The following is a 23,423-nucleotide window of genomic DNA, read 5'->3' as shown; positions in this document are numbered from 1 at the left end:
TGAGTGATTTATCATATTTCTAAACAAGTAGAGATAAACGAAAGCACATATATATAATATAAGTATAACTAGCTCAATTTAGCACAATTCGCATTATTTTACCACTCATTGCGTAACATCACTTGTCCCAAGGATTTAATCACAAAATTACATTTCACACCTTCACATTAATCGTGTGCTCAAAACAACACATCTCAAGTACAACACAACGTTTCACACTCACACAATTCATTATCCATCATCACGTAACAAGTCACATTGATCATTACACAGACGTTATGCAACATATACACTAAGACTCAATCCTATATGTAATGTGGTACCATGTTAGTGAAAAAACCTCGTCGAGTGCCTAGGAGTACATGACAAGACAAACCACACACTGGTAAGTCAGATTACTCTCACTAGGTAAAATCATAGGGATACTAGTCAGGGTCACATTGTTTTGTGAAAATGCTTCAACCATGTGGGATCGACACATGCTTAAAGGAGCACTCAAACCGGGTGTATTTACCCCCAAGGCCTAAACTCTAAAGAGTTTGTCTGGACTTCTCCCTCCTGATTCAGGTCCAACCTAGAAAACATTTTAACACGTAGACTTTATCTATGAACTATACAAAACACACGACTCCTCGATTGTTCTCAAAATAATTTTAACTCATCGCGCCTCAAAGTGATTCAAATCTTTGGGTTCCCACAATGGATCCTATCACAATACTCATCGCGCATTAACTCGTCGCCCTTAAAGTGTCTTACAGTCACGTGATTGTACAATTCATAGCTCATAACTCAATACACATAACATCTCAATATACGTGTGATCTCACAATTTAACACATACTTAACTTGTCACTTACACATAGTTCATCACACTTTCATAATCCCAAGACATCACGTTATCATGCCTTATGCATCATATACATATCACACAATAATAATCACTATTAGAAAACCTGATTACTACGACATGCCAATAACATCGATTGGTAGAACCCGTCTTTGAAGATAATGAGATGGCAGTATCATAATCCTATCACAATACTAGAAAACTCTGTACAAAGACGATTTTACCCGACCGTCTTTGAATGGCTATACTTTTTCTCGTTTCTCTCTCTCTCTCTCTCTTATCTTATCGGGTAGCACATACAGGCCCTTTATTTCTCTCTCTTTCTCTCTCTCTCTCTCTCTCTCTCTCGCTTTTCTCTTTTTTTTTTCTCTCTCTCTCTCATTTTTCTCTTTCTCTCTCTCTCTCTCTCTCACTTTTTCTTTCTGGCGGAGAATGGCGTGGGTCTACGCCATTGGAGGTGATGACGTTGCCACCATGGGGAGCTAGCCTGTGATACTTAAAGCGACGGTGGTGTTTGAATGCGGGGTTATGTGGTTGGGGGTTTTTTTGCGGGGAAAGGGGTATTTGGGGATTGGGATGGGTGGTTTTGGAGTGGCGGAGACGGTGATGGTGGGATCTAGGGGTGGTGGCATTTGTTCTGGAGGGGGGTATTTAGGGTTTGGACTTGGAAGGAGAATGTTTGAGAAAAAGACAACGTCGAAGACGAAGAAGAAAAAGAGGAAGACGAAGTGGAAGAGAAATAGAAGGGTAAGGATAAGTCATCCCCATCGAAGAGCTTATGGATTTCGATCAGTTAGTCGATTGAGCTTCTCTTCTATCAATTACTCAGTTTTGATGCTCATTATGTTGCTTTTGATGAAAATAGGAGGACCAGAAGTGAAAGTAAGTTGCTTTTGAATTTGATCTTGCATTTTAGTTTTGGATCTCAAGTATGTAATTGATTCAATTCATCCTTATGTTGATTTCTCTTGGGTATTCCTTAATTATATTGTTCCTGATATTCTGTGTTACCTATTAAATTTGCAGGCAAGCAGAGGATGCTTTGAAGATACTCAAGAAGCGTCTTAACCATGCTATTTGGTATTTAAATAACATGAGAAAGAAAACTGGAAGAAAAGAACACTCTGCTTTGAAACCTTGCTTGTTGTTATGCAATTTTGAATCTCTATTAATATATCTACTTGCATTTCTGATATCTTGTAAGGCACCTCTCAATATTTTTAGTTTGGTAATTACTAATCCACCCCACCCCTTAATATTTTTTTCATATGCAGCAAGCAACCATGTGCCTTGCAAAGTTGGACCAGCCACCTTTGACATCAACATTAAAGTCTATGAAGCCATTTTTTTAATACAATTGTCAAGCTTCTAGTTGCAATGTGTGCTTGTGAGATAACTCGAATCAGTGCACCTGAAGCTCCCTACAATGATGAAAGTCTAAAGGTTCTTTTCATTTACTCAGATTATGTAATTATAATTCATGTTCTTTTTTACTGATTAAAAATACAATCATTTTGCTCTTGGGAACATAATTTACTATTATCCTTTGTCCTGATCTTTGGTAGACCTCCTTGTAGGATATCTTCCAGTTGATTGTTGGTTCTTTTCGTGGTCTAAGTGATACCAATGGTTCATCCTTTGGCCGGAGAGTTTTCATATTGGAGACTCTCGCGAAATATAGATCATGTGGTGTGATGTTGGATCTTGAATGTCATGATCTAGTGAATGAAATGTGTTCCATATTTTCTTTGTGGTTGTCAAGTTTATCATGAAGTCTTTATCTATTGAATTATGAAATGCGTCTGCTAAGGTCACAAACTAGATAATTTGTAGTATTTTTTCTGCTATATAAACAGATCATCTAGTATAAGGCTTGATTGCTTTTGTTTTTGTTGAAGCTTTAAAGTGAGGTGAGAATTAAGAAGATATGACTTAACCATCTCTTGTGTGTCAGATTTTCTATGTTTATTCCTCTTGCTGCAGCAACATCTTGCACTTCCAAAAGTATTATTGGACTTATCCCTAAAACCCGAGTAATATGAGTGAATGATATGCTGAAGGTGACAATAATTAATAAATGAAACAATTATGTTATGTTAACTAATAAATGAACAAACTATGTTGTGGAAAATTTTAATACACTTCTAACATGTCCCCTAATTTCATGTTCCTAATTGCCAGGTACGACAATTCAAAGTATGTGGATTAACGACATTGGCATAGATACGAGGTTTGCCTATGAACATCCTTTTTGGTGACTGCATGATCTGTTTTGGAGATTGGTGGTTCTGTAATTTGACATTGACATTATGTAGGTAAATCCAGATGTTATTGGAACTTTAGAAGAAGATGGACTAAAGTTTGTTGGGAAGGATGAAAGTGGAAAATGAATGGAGGTAAGTTTTTAGCTTGGGTAATGTTGCGATGCAAAGCAATATTAACTTAGTGGAAACCAAGGTTGAGAATCTCAGTTTCAATTGGATGTGGTTGCATTTGTTATCCTGCTTTTGTGTTTCTACTTTCTTTATATTATTGTTACACATAATTCATTTCTTTTATCACTTGTTTCCTGCATGGACACTGCATTTATTTTTTGTATGTTTAGAAATTCTTCTTGTGCGGATCTTAGAGCTTCCAAGTCATCCATTTTATGTAGGTGCACAATTCCATCCAGAATTCAAATCACGGCCAGCGAGACCATCTGCTTTGTTTTTAGGTACTTGAAGGTAAAATTTATTGAAATAAATTTATTTCAAAGCTTCCAACGTCTTGTTAGACTTTGTAAGTGTCACTTTTACTTCTATTCCATTGTATAAAGAAGTTCATAACACCTTTCTATATGTGTTCATTTGATTTAACATTTTGTAAGGAGTGTAAAGGGATTTTAAAAAATAATGTGAAATAGATATAAGATATTCTTATTTAAATAAGGATACCTTGACAACTCATGTATACAATTTGAAACTTTTTTTTGAAGGTCACATACTAATTGAAACTTGAAAGAGAAAGCAATAGAAGAATTAAAAATAATAATTAGAAATGCCAAATATCAGTCTTGTTTTTAATATTCTTCAAGGATTGCTCTTATTTGGTCCCGAAGGAGATGACACCCACGTTTCAACATTAGTTGTGGGTACACACGGCTACGCAACTCCATAATATGTCATTACAGGTACATAACCTTACAACTTTAAATTTTCAATTAATCCACTTTCCATATAATAATAGTAATAATACCAAAAGATAACATAGTCATGATAATTAAAGATTTATAAGTCATTTTTTTTATAAAAAAAGTGTAACATTTAATGTTAGCAATGTACTAATTTCCAATAAATTTTTATCACAACTTCTTAACTCGAGTAAACCCGTAATATTAATTAATAAATGCCAAATATGTTTTCGGTTTGTACTTTCAGTGGAATTTTATTTTTTTCCTGAATTTAAAATTTAATCAATTTAGTACTTAAATTTTATAAAAAGTAATGATTTTCGCCATTCTTCATGATGAAAATCGTCTTTGATAAGAAACAAAAATCATTACTTTTCTAAAATTTAGGAATTAAATTGAAGAAAATTAAAGTATGAGAAGTAATATCAATTTTTACTGAAAATACAAAAATTAAAAATATATTTTATTCAAATAATAATATAATATATAATTAATTTTTTTTGTTTAAAAAAATATTCTAAGACGGTTATTTGAAAAACCGTCTTAGAATCCTAAATTTATTTTATTTTTATAACCGTCTTAGAATGTAATCCTTTTAAGATGGATATTTTCCTGAGAACTGCCTTAGAATGTGCAGTTTTTCTAAGATGGTTTTTTAAGAACCTTCATAGAAAGTTATGACTTTCTATGGCGTTGGCTACAAAGACAGTTCAAGACCGTAAACCGTCTTTGAATGTGTCATAGAACAAATGTAAAAACATCTTTTTGCAGTAGTGAATATTAATATGTTATGTTCATATGTCTAATCATCTCATTAAAACAAGCATTTAAAATCATATATGTACCACTGGAATTTGAACTATGCAATACACACAACTACTGAATTGTTTTCAAAATCATTTTAACTCATCACGCCTCAAAGTGATTCAATTCGTTGGATTCCCACAGTAGATCTCATCACAATACTTGTTGCGCATTAACTCGTCGTCCTTAAAGGGTCTTACAGTTGTGTGATTGTATAATTCATAGGTCACAACTCAATGCGTATAAAATCTCAATACACATGTATCTTATAATTCAACACTACTCAATTTATCACATACACCCAATCTCAATTAGAATGTCACAATCCCAATACAACATGCTATCACACCTCATGAATCATATAAACATCACACAATACTAATATTTACATTACACCAAACATGTATATATTAAATCGAACTATATTATTTTCAATTAAAAAGAGTTAATAAATAATTAAACTAAAAATGCATTGAAAGTATTTATCGTTGAATCTTAATATGTTAATTTCCTTCAATTTAATTTTATTATTCAAACTATTAATTCCTAATTTATTTTGACAATTCCTAATTTATTTTAACTATTATGTGTGTGTGTGTGTGTGTCATAATCATCAACACGTAATAAGCTTGAGACCAAAACATGACAAAGAATGTTTCTAACAATCTAATTCTCACGCTAATCTAGTAATTCTTGTCCAAAACACAAACAAATTATACATAAACACTTCTCACAACATGGGGTTAGAGCTTTTCCTTGGTTACTCTGCTAGGGTTTCCAAGTTAGAGAGAAACAGAAGGGATTAGAGCCTCCATTTTAGTCTCTATGTGAGAGACATTTTTCTCTCTAGAAACATTATTTCATAAACCCCAACGGTGGAAATATATGAAAATGATTTCCCAAGGTGGCGTCCAAATTTCAGAATAATCCAATGGCTAACGAGTCTAAAATCGTAAGTTTATTAGGACAAATTTGGGTGTATGCGATAAAAAGAAAAGATTTTAAGAGAGGAAGAAAGGAGAACAAACATATATCTAAATATAAAAACTGACCTAATATGTTTCTATTTATATCTAGGATAATCTAAGTCTATTATTTACTCTATTTTTCTTTGTTTTATTATTTTATAAAATGAACTCTATTTTACTCTTTCATTGAATAAATAACCAATTAAAAAATTCATTTATTTTCTAAAATATTATTTTACTCTATTTATTTTCTAATACTATAAAACCCTTATTTTAATTAACAAAAATCCTTTCCTCTCATTTATTTAATTTCTAAAAACTATTACTTTTAAATAAAAATCTTTTTATTTATTTTACAAAAAATTGGGGGTTACAGGAATAAAGGCGCAATGATTCATGAATAACCATTGTTAGCTGCCACAAAAAATGCTAGTTATGGTTGGTGGTATTTTGAAAATCTTAATATCTTCGGAAAATATCACTATATAAAAAAATGTTAGGCATTAGAATTGCCTCCATTAGTATAGAATCTATTGCTTTATCTATTGGGAATCAAATTGTTAATACAGACATTATGAGTTTTTTTTATCACCAAATGTTAGTTTATTAGAATGTTAATTTTGTTAGCAGAAGAGATCAAACCTGTGATCTTTTTTCTCTTACTATCCCCTTAATCATTAAACCCACTTTATATGTCCCGACATTGTGAGTTGATACTTATAATATTAGGAATTATATTGGTATTTGATTTAATTAAAATGTATCAATTTTTTTCTACTAACAGATATTGTCTATTAATATGATATATCATACTCTTAGTATAAACCAAGTGTACACTGACACTTTAATTTCTGTTGCACAAATGCAATATCAATGTGTTGGCAAATTCAATGTGAAACTATTAGTATATGATGCTTAATGATACTTACCTGCTTCATCTTACAAAGCATAGTAAAATTTGGGATACTATCCCTGCAAATTTCTAGCACCTCGGCGCGAACGCGATCATGCCAATTTTGATTTGAGGCCAACAACATCAGGTACCATGCAGTTGCAACTACAGTTGTCTCATAGCCTGCCAAGTATATATTCTTGCAACTATCAACAATAAAACGGTTAGTGGCCTCTTGACTTAGATTACTATTCCTAGCACCTTCAAGAACCATTTGCAGCAAGTCCTTCTCAAAACTAGTTTCCTTTCTTTCTTTCACCCCCTGGAGTATCAATTTTTTCACCTCCTTTTCTAATTTCCATGCTTCTCTATTGGTCATTGTTTCCAGGTATATGTAACATCAACATGTACAAATGAATTAATTATAAGTTGAAAAATGGAACGCACAATATCTCAATAGTTTTGGAGCTAGAATCTTTCTATGATGGACCCATGTAGTTCCATTTGAAGTTAAAACACCCTGACCCAGCAAAGGCCCTAGTTGTTTCTGTTGATATGAAGGCTTCCCAAAGTCCAAGGATATGCATGTGGTGATATCTCTCACTATGTCAGATTGGCTCACACACAATATTTGTTTGTTTCCAAGAGAAAACATGAACACTTGACCTGCTTACACAAGATATTAGAAGCATGTTGATTCTCAAAATCAATCCATGTATTTGCAACATCAGTGTACAAATTAGTCCACTTGCAAGCAGAAGGTAAGAAATCAAACAGTTCAAGACTATAATTTGGGAAATTAAAGAAACACATGCTACTTTATAGGCTCGATGAACATAATTTTGCAGGCAGGGAAGTAAATACACTAATACAAAGTTCTCTGGTCATATATTACGTGCTTGTGAACTAAATATATACATCCAAGAAAACTATAAGCAACGCAATGCATGTTTGTATTTGCATTACGATTAGTTGACATGGATTCCAAAGTGTCATTTTATGATAAGTAACAATTTGTTACTTTTGACCGAATGGCTATTTAAGACCCCTCAAACATTAAAACAAACATGTACATACACTCTTTTGAACACATTTTTTTATTGGTTGAAATTTATTAAAATTCACAAAATCTTATTTTGGTCTCCCATCTTATTTAATGAATCTTTTTCATAATTTCGTAGTTTTTTAATAAATCTTAATTAATAATAAAGAGTAGAAAAAGTGTATTGTTAGCACTTTTCTACATATAACAGGTACAAATTATCAATAACAACATCCCTATGATATTAGTAGGTGTGTGTATATGTAGCTATATAAGAGCAGGGGTAGCATTAGATATCATATACTCCTTAAAATTTATGCAATTACCCCTTTAATTGGAGAGTAGTTAAATAATGCATCCATATCTAACTTAGTACCTCATCAATTTGAAAATCTAATTCTGACACTACAGAAGGTGAATGTGTTAATGTATATTAATGTAATTTATTACCTGTTTTAATAGGTTTATAGCTGTTAGGAAATCTCCGATAATCTCTCCCTTCCGTGTATATCTTCGATAATAGGAAATCTCCTATAATCCCTCCCTTCCTAGTATAACTCTTGTAATCTATCATCTCCTTGAAAAACATATATTTTGCTGTTTATTTAAGAAAGAAAGGTCATAGAAGGCAAAGATGTTTTTCCAAAAACAAAAGCTCTTATCATACTGTAATATATTTTCTAGTCTCTTGATACTTTGACATGGTATCAGAGTCATAACTCTGAACCGTGGTCAACTCTTGTGTTCTGGTCCATAGAAAATGTTATTCTTGTCTTGTGATCTTGTGGGTGTCTTTGTGATTTATCTTCCTGGGAGATAGGGAGCAAGCAAAGTGGTTTGCAATCAAGTTTTGTTTCAAAGTCTTATGCCTTCTGTTTGTGCATTTTCATAGGTTTCTGATTTTGTTGTTGTGTTTTGTCATTACTTCAACTATTGAACCTTATTACTCCATCATGTCTTATGAAAAGTCCGATTCCTTTCTTGTTCGGTTCAATGGAAAAAATTATTCTGCTCGGGAGTTTCAATTCAAATTATTTGTCAAAGGGAAAGATTTATGGGGTCATATTGATGGAAAAAAAAACCAGCACCTACTAATGGGAAATCAAAGATGCTCAAATCATGACCTGGAAACTTAGCTCAGTTGAGGCTTACTTTATCTTTAATCTGAGGCCTTATAAAACTGCTAAGGAAATGTGGGATTATTTAAAAAAGGTTTATAATCAAGAGAACACAACTAGGAGATTTCAATTGGAATATGAGACGACTAATTTTACACAAGGGAGTCTCTCAATTGAGGAATATTTTTCTGGTTTTCAAAATCTTTAGACTGAATATTCAAACATTATTTTTGCTGGAATCTTTGATGAAGCCTTCTCTGCTGTCTAAAAAGTGCACGAAACCAGCAAGAGAGACCAATTCTTGATAAAGTTGTGATATGACTTTGAAGTCACTCATTCTAATTTGATGAACCGTGATCTAGTACCAGCTTTGGATGCATGCTTGAGTGAAATCCTTCAAGAGGAACAACGTATAGCAACTTAAGTAGCTATGGAACACAAAACTAATACTAGTGCTCCGGTTAATGTGGCATATGCAGCACAAAGAAGGAATAAGAGCAGAGATATGCATTTTGTCCAATGCTACAACTGTAAAGGATTTGGTCATATTGCAAAGGATTGCCCACAAAAATTATGTAACTACTACAAGCAGCGAGGGCATATCATCACAACTTGCCCGATTCGACCTGAAAGGAAGCAAGGAACTGCTTATCATGCCTCTGTTGGTGCCTCCAGCTCTACTACATTGTCTGTTTCAACTTCTATTCCTACACCACCTGCAAACACACTTACTCCTGAAATGGTACAACAGATGATTCTTTTTGCATTTTCTGCATTTGGGCTCACAGTTAATCCTAATTTTTCTTCTAAACCTTGGTACCTTGATTCTGGAGCTTCTAACCATATGACCAATTATTTTGTGTCTCTTTCCAATGTGCCAAATTTGATTGGAAATCAGAAAATTCACACAGCTGATGGAAACTCTTTGCCTATCAATGCTATTGGTGATATTTCCCATTCCTTGACTAATGTTCTTGTGTCTCCCAATCTTTCCACAAATCTTATTTCTATTGGCCAATTGGTTGATCATGATTATAATGTCCAATTTTCTTGTTATGGTTGTATTGTGCAAGATCAAGTGTCCGGGAAGATAATCCTGAAGGGACCTAAAGCGGGGCGACTTTTTCCGCTACACTTATCTTCTTCCACAATTTGTCCCACTTTTCCTTTACTTTCTCTAGTCTGTATTGATGATAGACAAATAAATAAAATGTGGCATAATCATTTAGGGCATCCAAATTCTTATGTACTTAGTACCTTGTTAAAATCTGGTTCATTGGGTAATAAAAATTTTTTTTGTTCCTTTTGATTGTACTACATGTAAACTTGGCAAAAGTAAAGTTTTACCATTTCCAAATAATGCATGTCGTGCAACCCAATGTCTTGACATTATTCATAGTGATGTTTGGGGTATTTCACCTGTTGTTTCTCATGCATGTTATAAGTATTTTGTTAGTTTCATATATGACTATAGTCGATTTACTTGGGTATACTTTCTTCGATCTAAGGCATAAGTTTTCTCTGTTTTTCAACATTTTGTCAGACTTATTGAGACTCAATTCTTTGCTCACATAAAAATTTTAAGATTTGATTCTGGAGGAGAATATATGTCTCATGAATTTCAAAGTTTTCTTCAAAATCAAGGGATCATATCTCAGCGTTCTTGTCTATCCACACTGCAACAAAATGGTGTTGCTGAAAGAAAAAATTGTCACCTTCTTGACATAGTAAGAACACTTTTGCTTGAATAATTTGTTCCTCCTCATTTTTTGTGTGAAGCACTTTCTACTGCTGTTCATTTAATAAATCGGTTACCTTCTCCTACATTACAAAATGTTTCTCCTTTTTTTTAAGTTGTTTGGGCATTCTCCTTCATACTCTGATCTTCGTACTTTTGGTTGTGTTTGTTTTGTGCATCTTCCTGCTCATGAACGTAACAAATTTCTATTAAGTGTGCTTTTCTAGGATATGCTATTACTCAAAAAGGGTATGTTTGTTATGATCCACAGTCTTGTCATATTAGAATCTCCAGGAATGTGGTTTTCTTTGAAAATCAATATTTCTTTCCATCGTTTATTGACCCACCATCTTCCTCTTTATCTCCTATGCCACACTTTTCAGATTCTTCCACAATTGTGGAACGGTTGAAGCCTGGTTTTGTGTATGAAAGATGTCGCCCGGCTGATCCAAGTTCCCTTCATGATTCTGCCTCGGCACTAGATCCTGTCACTCCTGCCATACCTCTTCGTCGGTCCACTCGACCGTCTAAACCCCCTGATTGGTATGGTTTTTATACACCTGTATCTCTATCAGCTACCTTGTCTTCTATTTGCATTCCTTCTTGTTACACACAGGCTATGGAACATGAATGTTGGAAACAAACAATGCAAGAAGAACTACAAGCACTTCAAGAGAATCACACTTGGGATATTGTTCCTTGCCCTCCCACGGTCAAACCTATTGGAAGTAAATGGGTTTTCTCTATCAAGTTTCTTTTCAATGGCTCTTTGGACCACTACAAAGCTCGATTAGTAGCCCTTGGTAATAAACATGAATGTAGGGTTGATTATGAGGAGACATTTGCTCCTGTTGCCAAGATGACTACCGTTCGGACCATCCTCGCCATTGTTGCTTCTAAATCTTGGCCGCTACATCAAATGGATGTGAAGAATGTCTTTCTTCACGGTGATCTCAAAGAAGAAATCTACATGAAGCTTCCATCTGGAATGACTACTTCCTCTCCCAATGATGTTTATTGTAACAACCATAACTTTTAATAAATAAATAAAATTAATAAATTAATAAATAAATAAATAAGTATAAGTAAATAGGTCATAATTTCCCACTATATAAGCCAAATGTTAACCTAGAGCAGCTTTTACAAAATACTTTTGTTCCTTTTTCTTTTTCTGACACACAAGAACCCTAACAGAGCAATCGGAGGAGGAGCTCTAGAGAGCACCAGAAACGCCACAATTGCTAACGGAGAACATTTGAACGACTACATCGAGATAAGGGATGAGATACTCACGCTTGGGGATTAGAATGAACATGTATAGGGATCTCTAGAGTATCAATTTTGGGGTATTTTGGGTTGTTTTTATAAAATGTTAATTCATGATCCTTTCAAATTGAATAATTCTTACGCTAAATTGAGTGTAATATCTATTATTATGAAATTCTATGATCCTGTTGTGTATATTGATATGATATTTTCTTGGTGTATATCAGATTTTTTTTTAAAATTTTCAATTGTTATTACTTGATTTCTTGTTGTATATTAACGCGTATGATTTCCGTTGTTTTACGCTTGTGATTTATTTTTTTTGGAATGTGTCAATGAATTGTTATCATTGGAATGAAAAATTTGATCCAAATAATTGTGTTCCCTTTTGTTTGTAATCAAATTTTATGAACCACGGGTACTGTATGACTTTGTTGAAAATACTATATATATATATAATAAATTAAATACTATGTAAAATTATTCCATACTAATAATTATTTTTGCTACATCTCAAATTAATTGTTGTAGAGGTTCTTTTTAATTGAAAATAATATATTTGATTTAAATTACACTATTTTGTGCCATGTAAGCATTATTACTAAGGACATAATTGCTTTCTTTCAAATGTTTTAATAGTATAACAAACTGCAGCAATTAAAAAAAATAAAAATAAAATTGATACGTTAAAGTGAAGCACATGTTAATGTTTTTCTGCATATTGAAATGTTAATTTTTTTTCTGCATATTAAATTAATAACGGATTACAGCAGGTATACATTTAATTTAAGGTGCAGAGAATATACTTAATACCTTAATGTTTTTCTTCATATTAAATTGATAAATGGTTACAACATGTAATCTTTTTTAAAGGAGTAGTTACACATGTAATATTTGGAAATATTAATTCATAAACGGCTAACCGAATATGGTGGTTTCTGATTTGAATTACACACACACACACACACACACACACACACACACACACACACACACACACACACACACACACACACACACACACACACACACACACACACACACACACACACACACACACACACACATATATATATATATATATATATATATATAAAGTAGATATCAAGCTTGTTGGTGAAAATGCCCTGTACGTGTTTCCTCGTGGCATTGTTTTTGTTGTTGTGATTTCCTATAGCAGTTTAATATATATATTGGAGCATTAAGAAACATTTGGAAGTATACAAAATGGGTTGGTAATGTGATTATTTTGTCTTAGAGTATTTCAAGTATGCATCTTCATTGTGATGTGTAATAATAATAATAATAAGAAGAAGAAGAAGAAGAATAAATAAAATAAGGTTGTTATAGAAATTATTATTTCATAGTGATTATTTTTGTTACTTTATAAATTAATTGTTGTAGAAGTTTTTTTTATTTTATTTTGTTGAATTAATATATTTCAATTTAATTTATATTTTTGTTGTGTCAAGTAAATGTTACTATTGAATAATGTGTGTAGGATGCATGGGATGCGATAAATTATTTTATTATGAGATTGTGATTGGGATTATGTGTAAGTGATAATCATTTGGTACGTAATGGATTGTGAATCACATGATTGTTGAGATGTTGTATGTTTTGAGTTGTGAGCCATGAATTATGTAATCACACAACTGTAAGACCCTTTAAGGGCGATGATTTAATGCCCGATGAGTTCAATTTTTTTTAAAAAGAATAATAATATAATTAAGATTTTGGAAACAATTAAGTAGTTGTGTGCATTGCATAATTCATAGGTAGAGTCTGTGTGTTCAAATGTTTTTTTTGGGTTGGACCTGAATCAGGAGGGAGAGACCCTAACAGACTCTTCAGAGTGTAGGCCTTGGGGGTCATCTAGTTTGAGTGCTCCTTTAAGCCTGTGCCGATCCCACATGGTTGGAGCATTCTCGCAAAATAGCGTGACCTTGACTGGTCTTTCTATGATTTCACTTAGTGAAAGTGACTTGACTTACCCACTGTGAGGCATGTCCTGTCGTGTACTCCTAGGTGCCCGATGAGGTTTTTCATTGAAAAATGGTACCACATTGCATGTAGGCTTGAGTCTAGTGTACTTGTCGCATAACGCTTGTGTTTGACTTTCATTGAGTTAACAATTGTGGTTTGCTATTATTTTCTGGAGTGTGTGAACTCGAATGGGTGTGAATAACATGTGTGATTTTGTGAAGTGATGTTATTTATATAAATTCAGCTTTAAGTATTATATGTTTTACATCCTCTACTGTTTTATTATATACGAATGTGATAACTCACTCCCGGTGTGTGTTTGTGTTTGGGCTGATTGCCATTTTGTTTCAGGTGAGCCATCATATGATGAGTTCCATGATAGATCCGGAGAGACTTAGTCTGTGATAGAGACATGCTCTGATAAGTGTGACATTGGGGCATAGGATTTTACTTTGCATGTTATAATTTCCGTAAACGATATAATTGTGTTATGTTTTCTGTTTTAGTTTTCTTTATTCAGTGTGGATGACCTTGTTTTGAGCTGGGATAACTTTGTTTTTATTCGAACAATTTCTACAATGTTTTCATTAAGTGAGTGTGAACCCTTTATCTTTTGAAATTAATTCAAAGTCAATGTGTTTAAAAAAATTCCACATGATTTTATTTCCTTTTATTCGTTATTTGTGAGGGTAGAGGGTGTCACATTTAGTGGTATCAGAGCAGGTCAGACCTTTCGGCCATGTGTGTTATGAGCTTTCTGTGTTTCCTTGTGTACTCTGATGTGTTGTGTTGTTTTGTTTGATTAGAGGTGTACTCTATTGTGTTGGTATTTTTTTTCTCTTTTCAATATTTTTATTTCTTGCGTGACATAGGAAGTAATGGCTAGGAGAAATGAGCAAGAACGACTCCTTAACGAGGCCTTGAACAACTTGGCGCAAGTTATGGCCAATCAGGGAGGCAGTGGAGGAGCAACTATGTACCATGGTTTAGATCACTTTCAGAGGAACAACCCACCTACCTTCAAAGGAGGTTATGATCCTGATGATGCTGAGGCTTGGTTGAGGGAGATTGAGAAGATCTTCTGGGTGACGGAGTGTCAGGACCATTATAAGGTGTTGTTTGCTACTCACATGCTAGCAGACGAGGTAGAGCATTGGTGGGAGAACACTCGGCCACGTTTAGAAGGAGCAGGTGGTGTTGTTGTCCCATGGGGGACCTTCAGACAGACTTTTCTAGAGAAGTATTTTCCAGAAGATGTGAAGAATAGGAAAGAGATGGAGTTCCTTGAGCTAAAACAAGGGAGTATGACAGTGGCAGAGTATGCAATGAAGTTTGAGAACCTTGGAAGGTATTTTCCTCATTATCAGGGGGAAGCTGGGGAGAGGTCCAAGTGTGTGAAATTTGTCAATGGCCTCTGACCAGAGGTAAAGATGATGGTGAATTATCACAGTATTCACAACTTTGCATAGTTGACCAACATGTGTAGGATCTTTGACGAAGATCAGCGGGAGAAGGTTGCATTTTACAGGAATGCCAATGCTAGTCATGGGAAAGAGAAGAAGCCTATGACTCACAGTCGTGCTAAGCCATATTCTACCCCTCCCAGGAAATATGGAAACCATTCTGGAGGACAAAGGACCAGTGGAGGACATCACCTAGCTAGTGGGAGTTCTCAGCCAGTTAACAGAGTGTCTCAGCCTGCTGGTAGAGGTGGTGGTGGTTCTCCTGCTACACCTAGTGTGCTAAGTGTGGTAAAATGGGCATTTTGCTCGTGAGTGCCCAGATAGTGACGTGACTTGTTTCAAATGTCGAGGTAAGGGCCACCTCAATACCAGTTGCCCACATCTGAGGAGGAAGAAGATGAGTGGAAGTCTGAATAACCAGAGCGGATGACCAAGGACTACAGGGAGAGTGTTTGCTCTTAGTGGTGCTGATGCCGCACAATCTGATGATCCATCCAAGGTATGTGTTTCATAAGTCAAGTTCCCTTGGTTGTATTGTATGATTCAGGTGCGACACATTCATTTATTTCTCGTGTCTGTGTTGAAAATGTTGGATCAAGTGGCCTCGGAATAATTAAGAAGGGGGGTTGAATTAATTATGAACGTGTTTTGACTAACTAAAAATTTATCCTTCTTAATATTACTAGATTCATTTAGGCTTTACTACTAAGTTATGAAAAAGTAAAGAACAGAAACAATAACTTAGACAAAAAGTAAAACGAAAATGAAAAGTACACAACAGAAATTAAAGAGTGTAGGGAAGAAGAAGACAAACACAAGATTTATATTGGTTCGGCAACAACCCGTGCCTACATCCAGTCCCCAAGCAACCACCGGTTCTTGAGATTTCCAATAACCTTGTAAAATCCTTTACAAGCAAAGATCCACAAGGGATGTACCCTCCATTGTTCTCTTTGAACAACCAAGTGGATGTACACTCCACTTGAACTGATCCACAAGAGATGTACCCTCTTTTGTTCTCAGTATCACAACCCAAGTAGATGTACACTCTACTTGTACCACAAAGGATGTACGCTCCAATGTGTTAAGACAAAGAATTCTTAGGCGGTTAGTCCCTTGAATCTTTGTAAGGGAAAACAAAAGATATCTCAGGCGGTTAGTCTTTGAAATCTTTTGTTTAAAGGGAAAGGGAAGAATCGAAAGAATTCTCAGGCAGTTAGTCCTTTGAATCTTTTGTCAAGAAGGGGAAGGGAGAATCAAAAGAATTCTCAGGCGGTTAGTCCTTTGAATCTTTTGGCAAGAGGGAGAAGGAAGAAAAGATAGCACACTTTTGTTTTCTGCAAACTTTCCACTTGCAGAAAAACAAAGTTTTGAAACAAAGTTTAGAAAGCTTTTTGGCAAAGAAAAAGCAATGGGAAATGGTTAGAGAAAGATTGTGAAAAATAATATCATATATATATATATTGAATGTGTGCCAAAGTCATGCTTTCATAGACTCTTCATGTCTGGTCAAATGAAGAGTAATGACTTTTGAGAAAACCATGTTAAGAGTTATAACTCTTAACTTTTTCTTCAAAACTGTTCACTGGTAATCGATTACCATAATGGTGTAATCGATTACACAATGCATTTTATGAAAAGTTGTGACTCTTCACAATTGGATTTGAATTCCAATGTTCAGATTTACTTGTAATTGATTTCTAATATAGTGTAATCGATTACACTATTTAAAAAACATTTTGGAACGTTACAAATCATTTGAAAACATTTTGAAAACCAAACTGGTCACTGGTAATCGATTACTGATAACTAGTAATCGATTACCAGAGAGTAATCACTCTGGTAACTTAGAAAATTTGAGAAAATTCTTTTGTAAAACAAAACTATGCTATTTGGTTTTTGAAAAAATCTTTTAATACTTATCCTATATGAAGTCTTGACTTGTTGCTTCGTGATTTCTTCTCTTGAATCTTGAATCTTGGATTAGATTTTTGATGCTTAATCTTGAAGTCTTGAATCAATCACTTGGGCTTTTGGCATCATCAAAATTGCTTGGTTCATTATCATGAAACTTGCTTCTACAAAAAAACTTGCCTTACTTGTGTCTTCCTTGAAATTTGATTTGATTGTGAGTACACCTGCTAGTGGATCTGTTTTAACTTTTGATGTGTGCTTGCAATGTCCTGTCTTAATTTCTAATAGTCAATTTTTTATTGACTTAGTTGTTTTACCTTTGAGTCAGATTGATGTTATTCTTGGTATGGACTGGTTATCTTCCAATCATATCTTATTAAATTGTTTTGAGAAATCTGTTGTCTTTCCTGAGTCTAGTGTGAGTGAAGGTGATATGTTTTCGTCTGCTAACCAAGTTGAGGCATCTTTAAGGGAGGATGCACATGTATACATGATCTTAGCTAGCATGAGTGTTGAGACCAAAACCCTTGTGAATGATATACCATTGGTGAGAGAGTTTTTAGAGGTGTTTGAGGAGGTTTCAGGATTATCACCTGAGAGAGAGGTCGAGTTCTCTATAGACCTAGTGCCCGGTACTGGACCCATATCCATAGCACCTTATAGGATGTCCCCTGTAGAGTTGAGTGAGCTTAAGAAATAGTTAGAGGAACTCTTAGAGAAACAGTTTGTGAGGCCTAGTGTGTCACCTTGGGGAGCACCGGTGTTGTTAGTTAAGAAGAAGGATGGGACTACGAGGCTATGTGTAGATTATTGTTAGTTGAATAAGGTAACGATTAAGAATAGGTACCCTTTGCCTAGGATAGATGAACTAATGGATCAATTAGTAGGGGCTTGTGTATTCAGTAAGATAGATCTTAGGTCAGGTTACCACCAGATTAGAGTGAAGTCAGAAGATGTTTCGAAGACTTCCTTTAGGACCCATTACGACCATTATGAGTACATGGTTATGCCTTTTGGTGTGACCAACGCCCCTGGTGTGTTCATGGATTATATGAATATGATCTTTCACCCCTACCTAGATAGTTTTGTAGTGGTCTTCATAGATGATATCTTGGTGTATTATAAGACTAAAGAGGAACATTAGGAGCATCTGAGAGTTGTGTTGCAAACCCTCAAAGACAATAGACTGTATGCTAAGTTGTCTAAGTGTGATTTTTGGCTAGAGGAGGTGAGATTCTTAGGGCACGTTATATCCAGGGGAGGGATAGCAATAGATCCTTCCAAGGTAGAGGCGGTGATGAGTTGGGAGAGTCCTAAGTCAGTGTTTGAGATTAGGAGTTTCCTTGGTTTAGCAGGATACTACCGTAGATTCATAGAGGGTTTTTCTAAGCTAGCCTTACCTTTGACTAAGCTTACTCGTAAGGGTCAAGCTTTTGTGTGGGATGCCCAGTGTGAGAGTAGTTTTCGTACCCTTAAGGAAAGGTTGACCACTGCACCAGTTTTAGTGTTACCTGACCCGAGTGAACCCTTTGTGGTGTACTGTGATGCATCTAAGATGGGTTTGGGTGGAGTGCTTATGCAGTGGGGACAAGTAGTGGCCTATGCTTCTCAACAGCTCAAGATACATGAAAGGAATTATTCCATACACGATCTTAAGTTAGCAACCGTAGTTTTCGCTCTTAAGCTTTGGAGGCATTACCTTTATGGATCTAAATTTGAGGTGTTCAGTGACCATAAGAGCCTTAGATATTTGTTTGATAAAAAAGAGCTTAACATGAGGCAGAGGAGATGGTTAGAGTTCCTTAAGGATTACGATTTTGAGCTTAGCTATCACATAGGTAAAGCCAATGTAGTAGCTGATGCCTTGAGTAGGAAATCCCTTCAAATGTCTACTTTGATGGTTAGAGAGTTAGATCTCTTAGAATAGTTTAGAGACATGAGTTTGGCATGTGAGATCACCTCTAGTAGCATTAAGTTGGGTATGTAGAGAGTCACCAATGAACTCTTGAGCGAGATCCGTCAGGGTCAGAAGTCTGACCCATAATTGTCAGCCCAGTTAGAGTCCATAGTCATAGGCAGAGAGAGTAGTTTTAGAGTGGGGCCTGATGGAGACTTGAGATTTCAGGATAGGGTTTGTGTTCCTAGTTTACCCAAGCTTAGGAGAACGATCTTGGAAGAGGACCATAGAAGTAGTCTAAGTATCCACCCGGGAGCGACTAAGATGTACCAGGACCTTAGGCAGATGTTTTGGTGGCCGGGTATGAAGAAAGAAGTTAATGAGTTCGTCCTTGCGTGCCTAGTGTGCCAGAAAGCTAAGATAGAACACCAGAAGCCTTCAGGGAAGTTGCAACCTTTAGAGATACCTGAGTGGAAATGGGATAACATCTCCATGGATTTCGTGGTGGGGTTACCTAGGACCCCCAAAGGTTTAGATTCCATTTGGGTTATTGTAGACAGGTGTACCAAATCTACTCACTTCATCCCAATTAACATCATATATTCCTTAGAAAGGTTGATTAGCTTGTATGTCAGTGGGATAGTTAGACTACACGGTGTTCCTTCTAGCATAGTCTTTGATAGAAATCCCAGATTTACCTCTAGATTTTGGGAGAGTCTTCATAAAGCCTTGGGGACAAAGCTTAGGTTAAGTTCTGTTTACCACCCACAGACTGACGGTCAAACCGAGCGCACCATCCAATCCTTAAAGGACCTCTTGAGAGCTTGTGTGTTAGAGCAGATGGGTAGTTGGGATAGTTTCTTGCCCTTGATAGAATTTACATACAACAATAGTTTTCACTCCAGTATAAGTATGGCGCCTTACGAGGCATTGTATGGTAGGAGATCTAGGACACCTCTATGTTGGGTAGATGTTAATCGGTGAATACGACTAACTTTTGTGTATAAAACTTGTGTAAATTATATCAAACTCTTCCAATTTATGGTTATTTTGTAGTGTTGTAAGTATTTTCTGTTAAGTATAGGTAATAAACACTTAGTACTTCCATTTTGTGTCCTTGAAGATCTGTAGAGACCAGAGCTTGAAGAGAAAGATGTTCTGAGAGCTTGAGATGAGTTTGTGAGTGGTTGTGAGATCCTAGAGGTGAAGGAGACATCCTCACCACTTGTATTTTTGCAATCTTTCATCTTGTTCTTCTCTTTGTTGTAAAGGAGGCTTCCTGGTTATGGAAAGTTAAAATCCTCTGTTGGATCTTCCCTGTAGGTACTTGATGTAAATATCTTTTTATCTATTTAATGATGTTTTGTGTGTTCTCTGTGTTATCAGCTTTTCATTCTAGTATGCCTTTACCTTGATCATGTAGATGCATGCTTTGTTAGGGTCATTCAACAGTGGAAATTGGTCTGATTCTGATGACCTTGATAGGACAGGGCTAAGTTGTCGTACTATCACGAGGAATCAGGGTGCGATAATTTAGTAGTAGTATGCATGTCTTAATGCGGTCCTGGTTGAGTTTAGTCCAACAAGAGGAATCTGAGGACGATGCTTGATCAGGATTAGGCTAAACTATCATGAGGAATCGGGGTTTAGCATCTCAAGAGACACCATAGGAACACATGAGCATTGTTAGATAGAGAATATCCTTTTAGCATTAGGCACCTATTAGGAAGACCAACATGTTTTCTAATTATTTTTACACATCATTTCTCTCGCGTGATTTTGCTTTTTGCGTAGATAGTTTACATACCTGTTCATATTCACACTTAGATTTTCACACCAGACACCTATTCACTAAAATAGCTTACCAAGTAACACAAGTTTCCCGAGAGTTCGATACTCGGTTCTTACCATTTTATACTACTTGTGCGATTCGATGCACTTGCCGGAAGCGAACAAGTTTTTGGCGCCGTTGCCGAAGAACTTCATTTTATTTGGAAAGTTATATCATTTTTAGGTATCTATTCTATATCCTTTTATTACTTGAGAATACTTGTTTTTGTTTATGTTTCTTTTCCTCTTGTCTTTGCTACTCTTGTTAGTGCTTTGTATGCATAGTAAATCTTCCGCAGATGATTTAGTTCCATGAGATTTGGAGTTTTTTAAGGGGTGAAATGAATATCTTGACAACACACGATCAAGGGTGGGAATAGGAGTTAAGTCCTTACAATCAATATGAAGAAGAAAGAATTCCTAATCTTGAAAGTGTGTTTGAAGAATTCATGGCATATCATGCTAGCTCAAAAGCCAATCAAGATTCAATGAAAAATCATGAAATTCATTTTGGCAAGAGCTACTCAATAGAAAACTTTCAAGGGGGACCAGAGTTACAACCTTACTATCAAAATGAAGCAGAAAGAGGTTCCAATCTGGATAAATTGTTGATGCAATTCAAGGAAACAACTAAATCAACTCAACAACCACTCCAAAGGGTAGAAATCCAGGTTGGTGAGCTGGCAAAAGAAATGACTCAATTTATGTCCAGACGAGAAAAATACTTTATAGAGGTTGAAGCTCAAGAGGAAAGCCCTGTAAAAGAGCATGAGTCAAGGGAAAAAGATGAGGAACAAGCACAAAAACAATGGGAGAAGTACTCATCAGTAGAAAACATTCAAGAAAGTATTCTCCAAATCAATAACCTTCCTCATCAACGGATTGACAAGAAAAAAAGGCAAGGAGAGCATGAGGAAACCTTAAGTGCCATTCTTTCTTTAATCACTAATACCTTTCCTGAAATGATTTGGAATGTACTTCCAGACTACATGAAGTTCATGGAATTTCTAGCTAAAAGGCGAAACTGCAAGGAAGATGTGTTCTATGTGACTTTCATGCCACCTTGAAGACATTAAGCTAGGCGTCAAGCTAATGACGTTAAAGAAGCACTTCCTGGGAGGCAACCCAGTTTTAATTTTTGCTATCTTTGTTTTTCATGCATATATCATGTGGAACTTGCTTTTTAATCTGTACATTGGAGTATATCAGCTTATCCTTGAATGTTAGATATAAGGGTTTCAATTTGTTGAGGAAGGGACTGAAATATAACTCAGAAAACATTTTTTGAAAAACAATCTTTTTGCTAAGCACAGGCCCCTCGCTAAGCTCATAACTGTTCATGCGCTAAGCTGCGAGTCTCAAGTGCTTAGTGCTCAACCCTTGCATCTTAAGCTGATTCATTCTGCTAAGCTAGCCAAGGCTGAGTTGAGCCAAATCCAATTCGATCTAGATTTGGCTAAGAGAAAGCCTACCGCTAAGCGACAGCTTATCCTTGGCTAAGTGCGACCTATTTTCGCCAAGCTCAAATCCTTACGGCCAGAATTGAGGTTCATGAAGCTAAGCGCCAATCATGGCAGCTAAGCTGAATTCCTTGCGGCATTGTGAGCGCTAAGCGAGTCCTTATCAGCTAAGCGCATACTTCTCTGTACTCAAGATGCATCATTTTAGCTAAGCTGGCCTAGAGCCAGGCTTAGCGAGAGTTACAGCTTTCTGATCTACAGACCTCGTTAAGCGGACTTATCCGCGCGCTAAGCCAAGTTTGTGTGTTAAAAAAAATTGAATTTCAAAGTTGGGCTAAGCGCACGGTGCCGCTAAGCGAGCATCTTCGAAAAACCAAACATCACTTCGAGAAAGCAAAATGACTTATGTGAGTGTAATGGCAATTACACTCACATTTGTTGGAAACTGCTGAACTGCCTGCATCTTCTCTGTCGCCCTCATTTTCCTTCATTTTTGCCTTCTTCTGTTCCTTACTCCCTTCATTCTTTTTTGTTGTTGAACCTTAGGGTAGAAAACCATAGATTTTAGTTTTCAATTTTTAGAGTTTTCATAATTTTAGATTAGGTAAAAAGTAGGACTTTTTATATGATTGTGTTGTGTAGATATTTTCAACTGTCTTGCATGTTTGATAACGCCTTTTAAATGCTTAAAAAGACAAGGAAACAAAATGCATTTTCTGTATTTTTTCTGGAAAATGCGATGAACTCGCTAAGTGAGCATGCTGTGCTAAGCGAGTTCATCAATATTCATTGAAGATATGCGTTTCCAAACGAACTCGCTAAGTGCGCATACCACGCTAAGCTAGTTCATCTTGTGAGGATGAACACTCATCCTCCTGTTGAGATACTTGTTGCTAAGCGAGGTTGAATCGCTAAGCCAAGATATCTTAGAAAATTTTGTGTTAAAAGCCTCGCGCTAAGCTGAGTCTACCTGAGCTAAACGCATTTCGTCACGACAACTATGGGGCTAAGCGAGCTTGGCTCCAA

The 23,423-nt window shown here is 35.6% G+C and overlaps 1 protein-coding gene and 1 long non-coding RNA gene across 8 annotated transcripts; both read left to right on the top strand.

Moving 5' to 3' along the window:
* Positions 1-1,145: 1,145 nt before the first annotated feature.
* LOC106795140 (uncharacterized) lies at positions 1,146-7,789 on the top strand. Of its 7 annotated transcripts, none has more exons than XR_001383382.3 (8): positions 1,146-1,729; positions 1,874-1,927; positions 2,122-2,290; positions 3,029-3,077; positions 3,163-3,243; positions 3,504-4,019; positions 6,739-6,906; positions 7,072-7,789. It is a non-coding gene; the product is annotated as an uncharacterized lncRNA (long non-coding RNA). The 7 variants fall into 7 exon arrangements; XR_003263463.2 differs by having other exon boundaries at positions 1,874-2,046; XR_005887176.1 differs by having other exon boundaries at positions 1,874-2,290; positions 6,744-6,906.
* A 6,922-nt stretch (positions 7,790-14,711) lies between these two features.
* Positions 14,712-15,251, top strand: LOC106795084 (uncharacterized). Its single transcript, XM_014763624.1, has one exon. The coding sequence runs from the start codon at positions 14,712-14,714 to the stop codon at positions 15,249-15,251; it is 540 nt and encodes a 179-aa protein (XP_014619110.1).
* The last annotated feature ends 8,172 nt before the right edge of the window (positions 15,252-23,423 follow it).

Source organism: Glycine max, chromosome 11 (genome assembly GCF_000004515.6).
Source record: "Glycine max cultivar Williams 82 chromosome 11, Glycine_max_v4.0, whole genome shotgun sequence".
NCBI lineage: Eukaryota > Viridiplantae > Streptophyta > Magnoliopsida > Fabales > Fabaceae > Glycine > Glycine max.
The sequence above is the reverse complement of the archived record's forward strand: the minus strand, read 5'-3'. Positions and strand labels throughout refer to the sequence as shown.

What these genes read in the sequence shown, in the direction of transcription:
- LOC106795084 (XM_014763624.1), top strand. Translation starts at nt 14,712, where the DNA reads ATGGCTAGGAGAAATGAGCAAGAACGACTCCTTAACGAGGCCTTGAAC.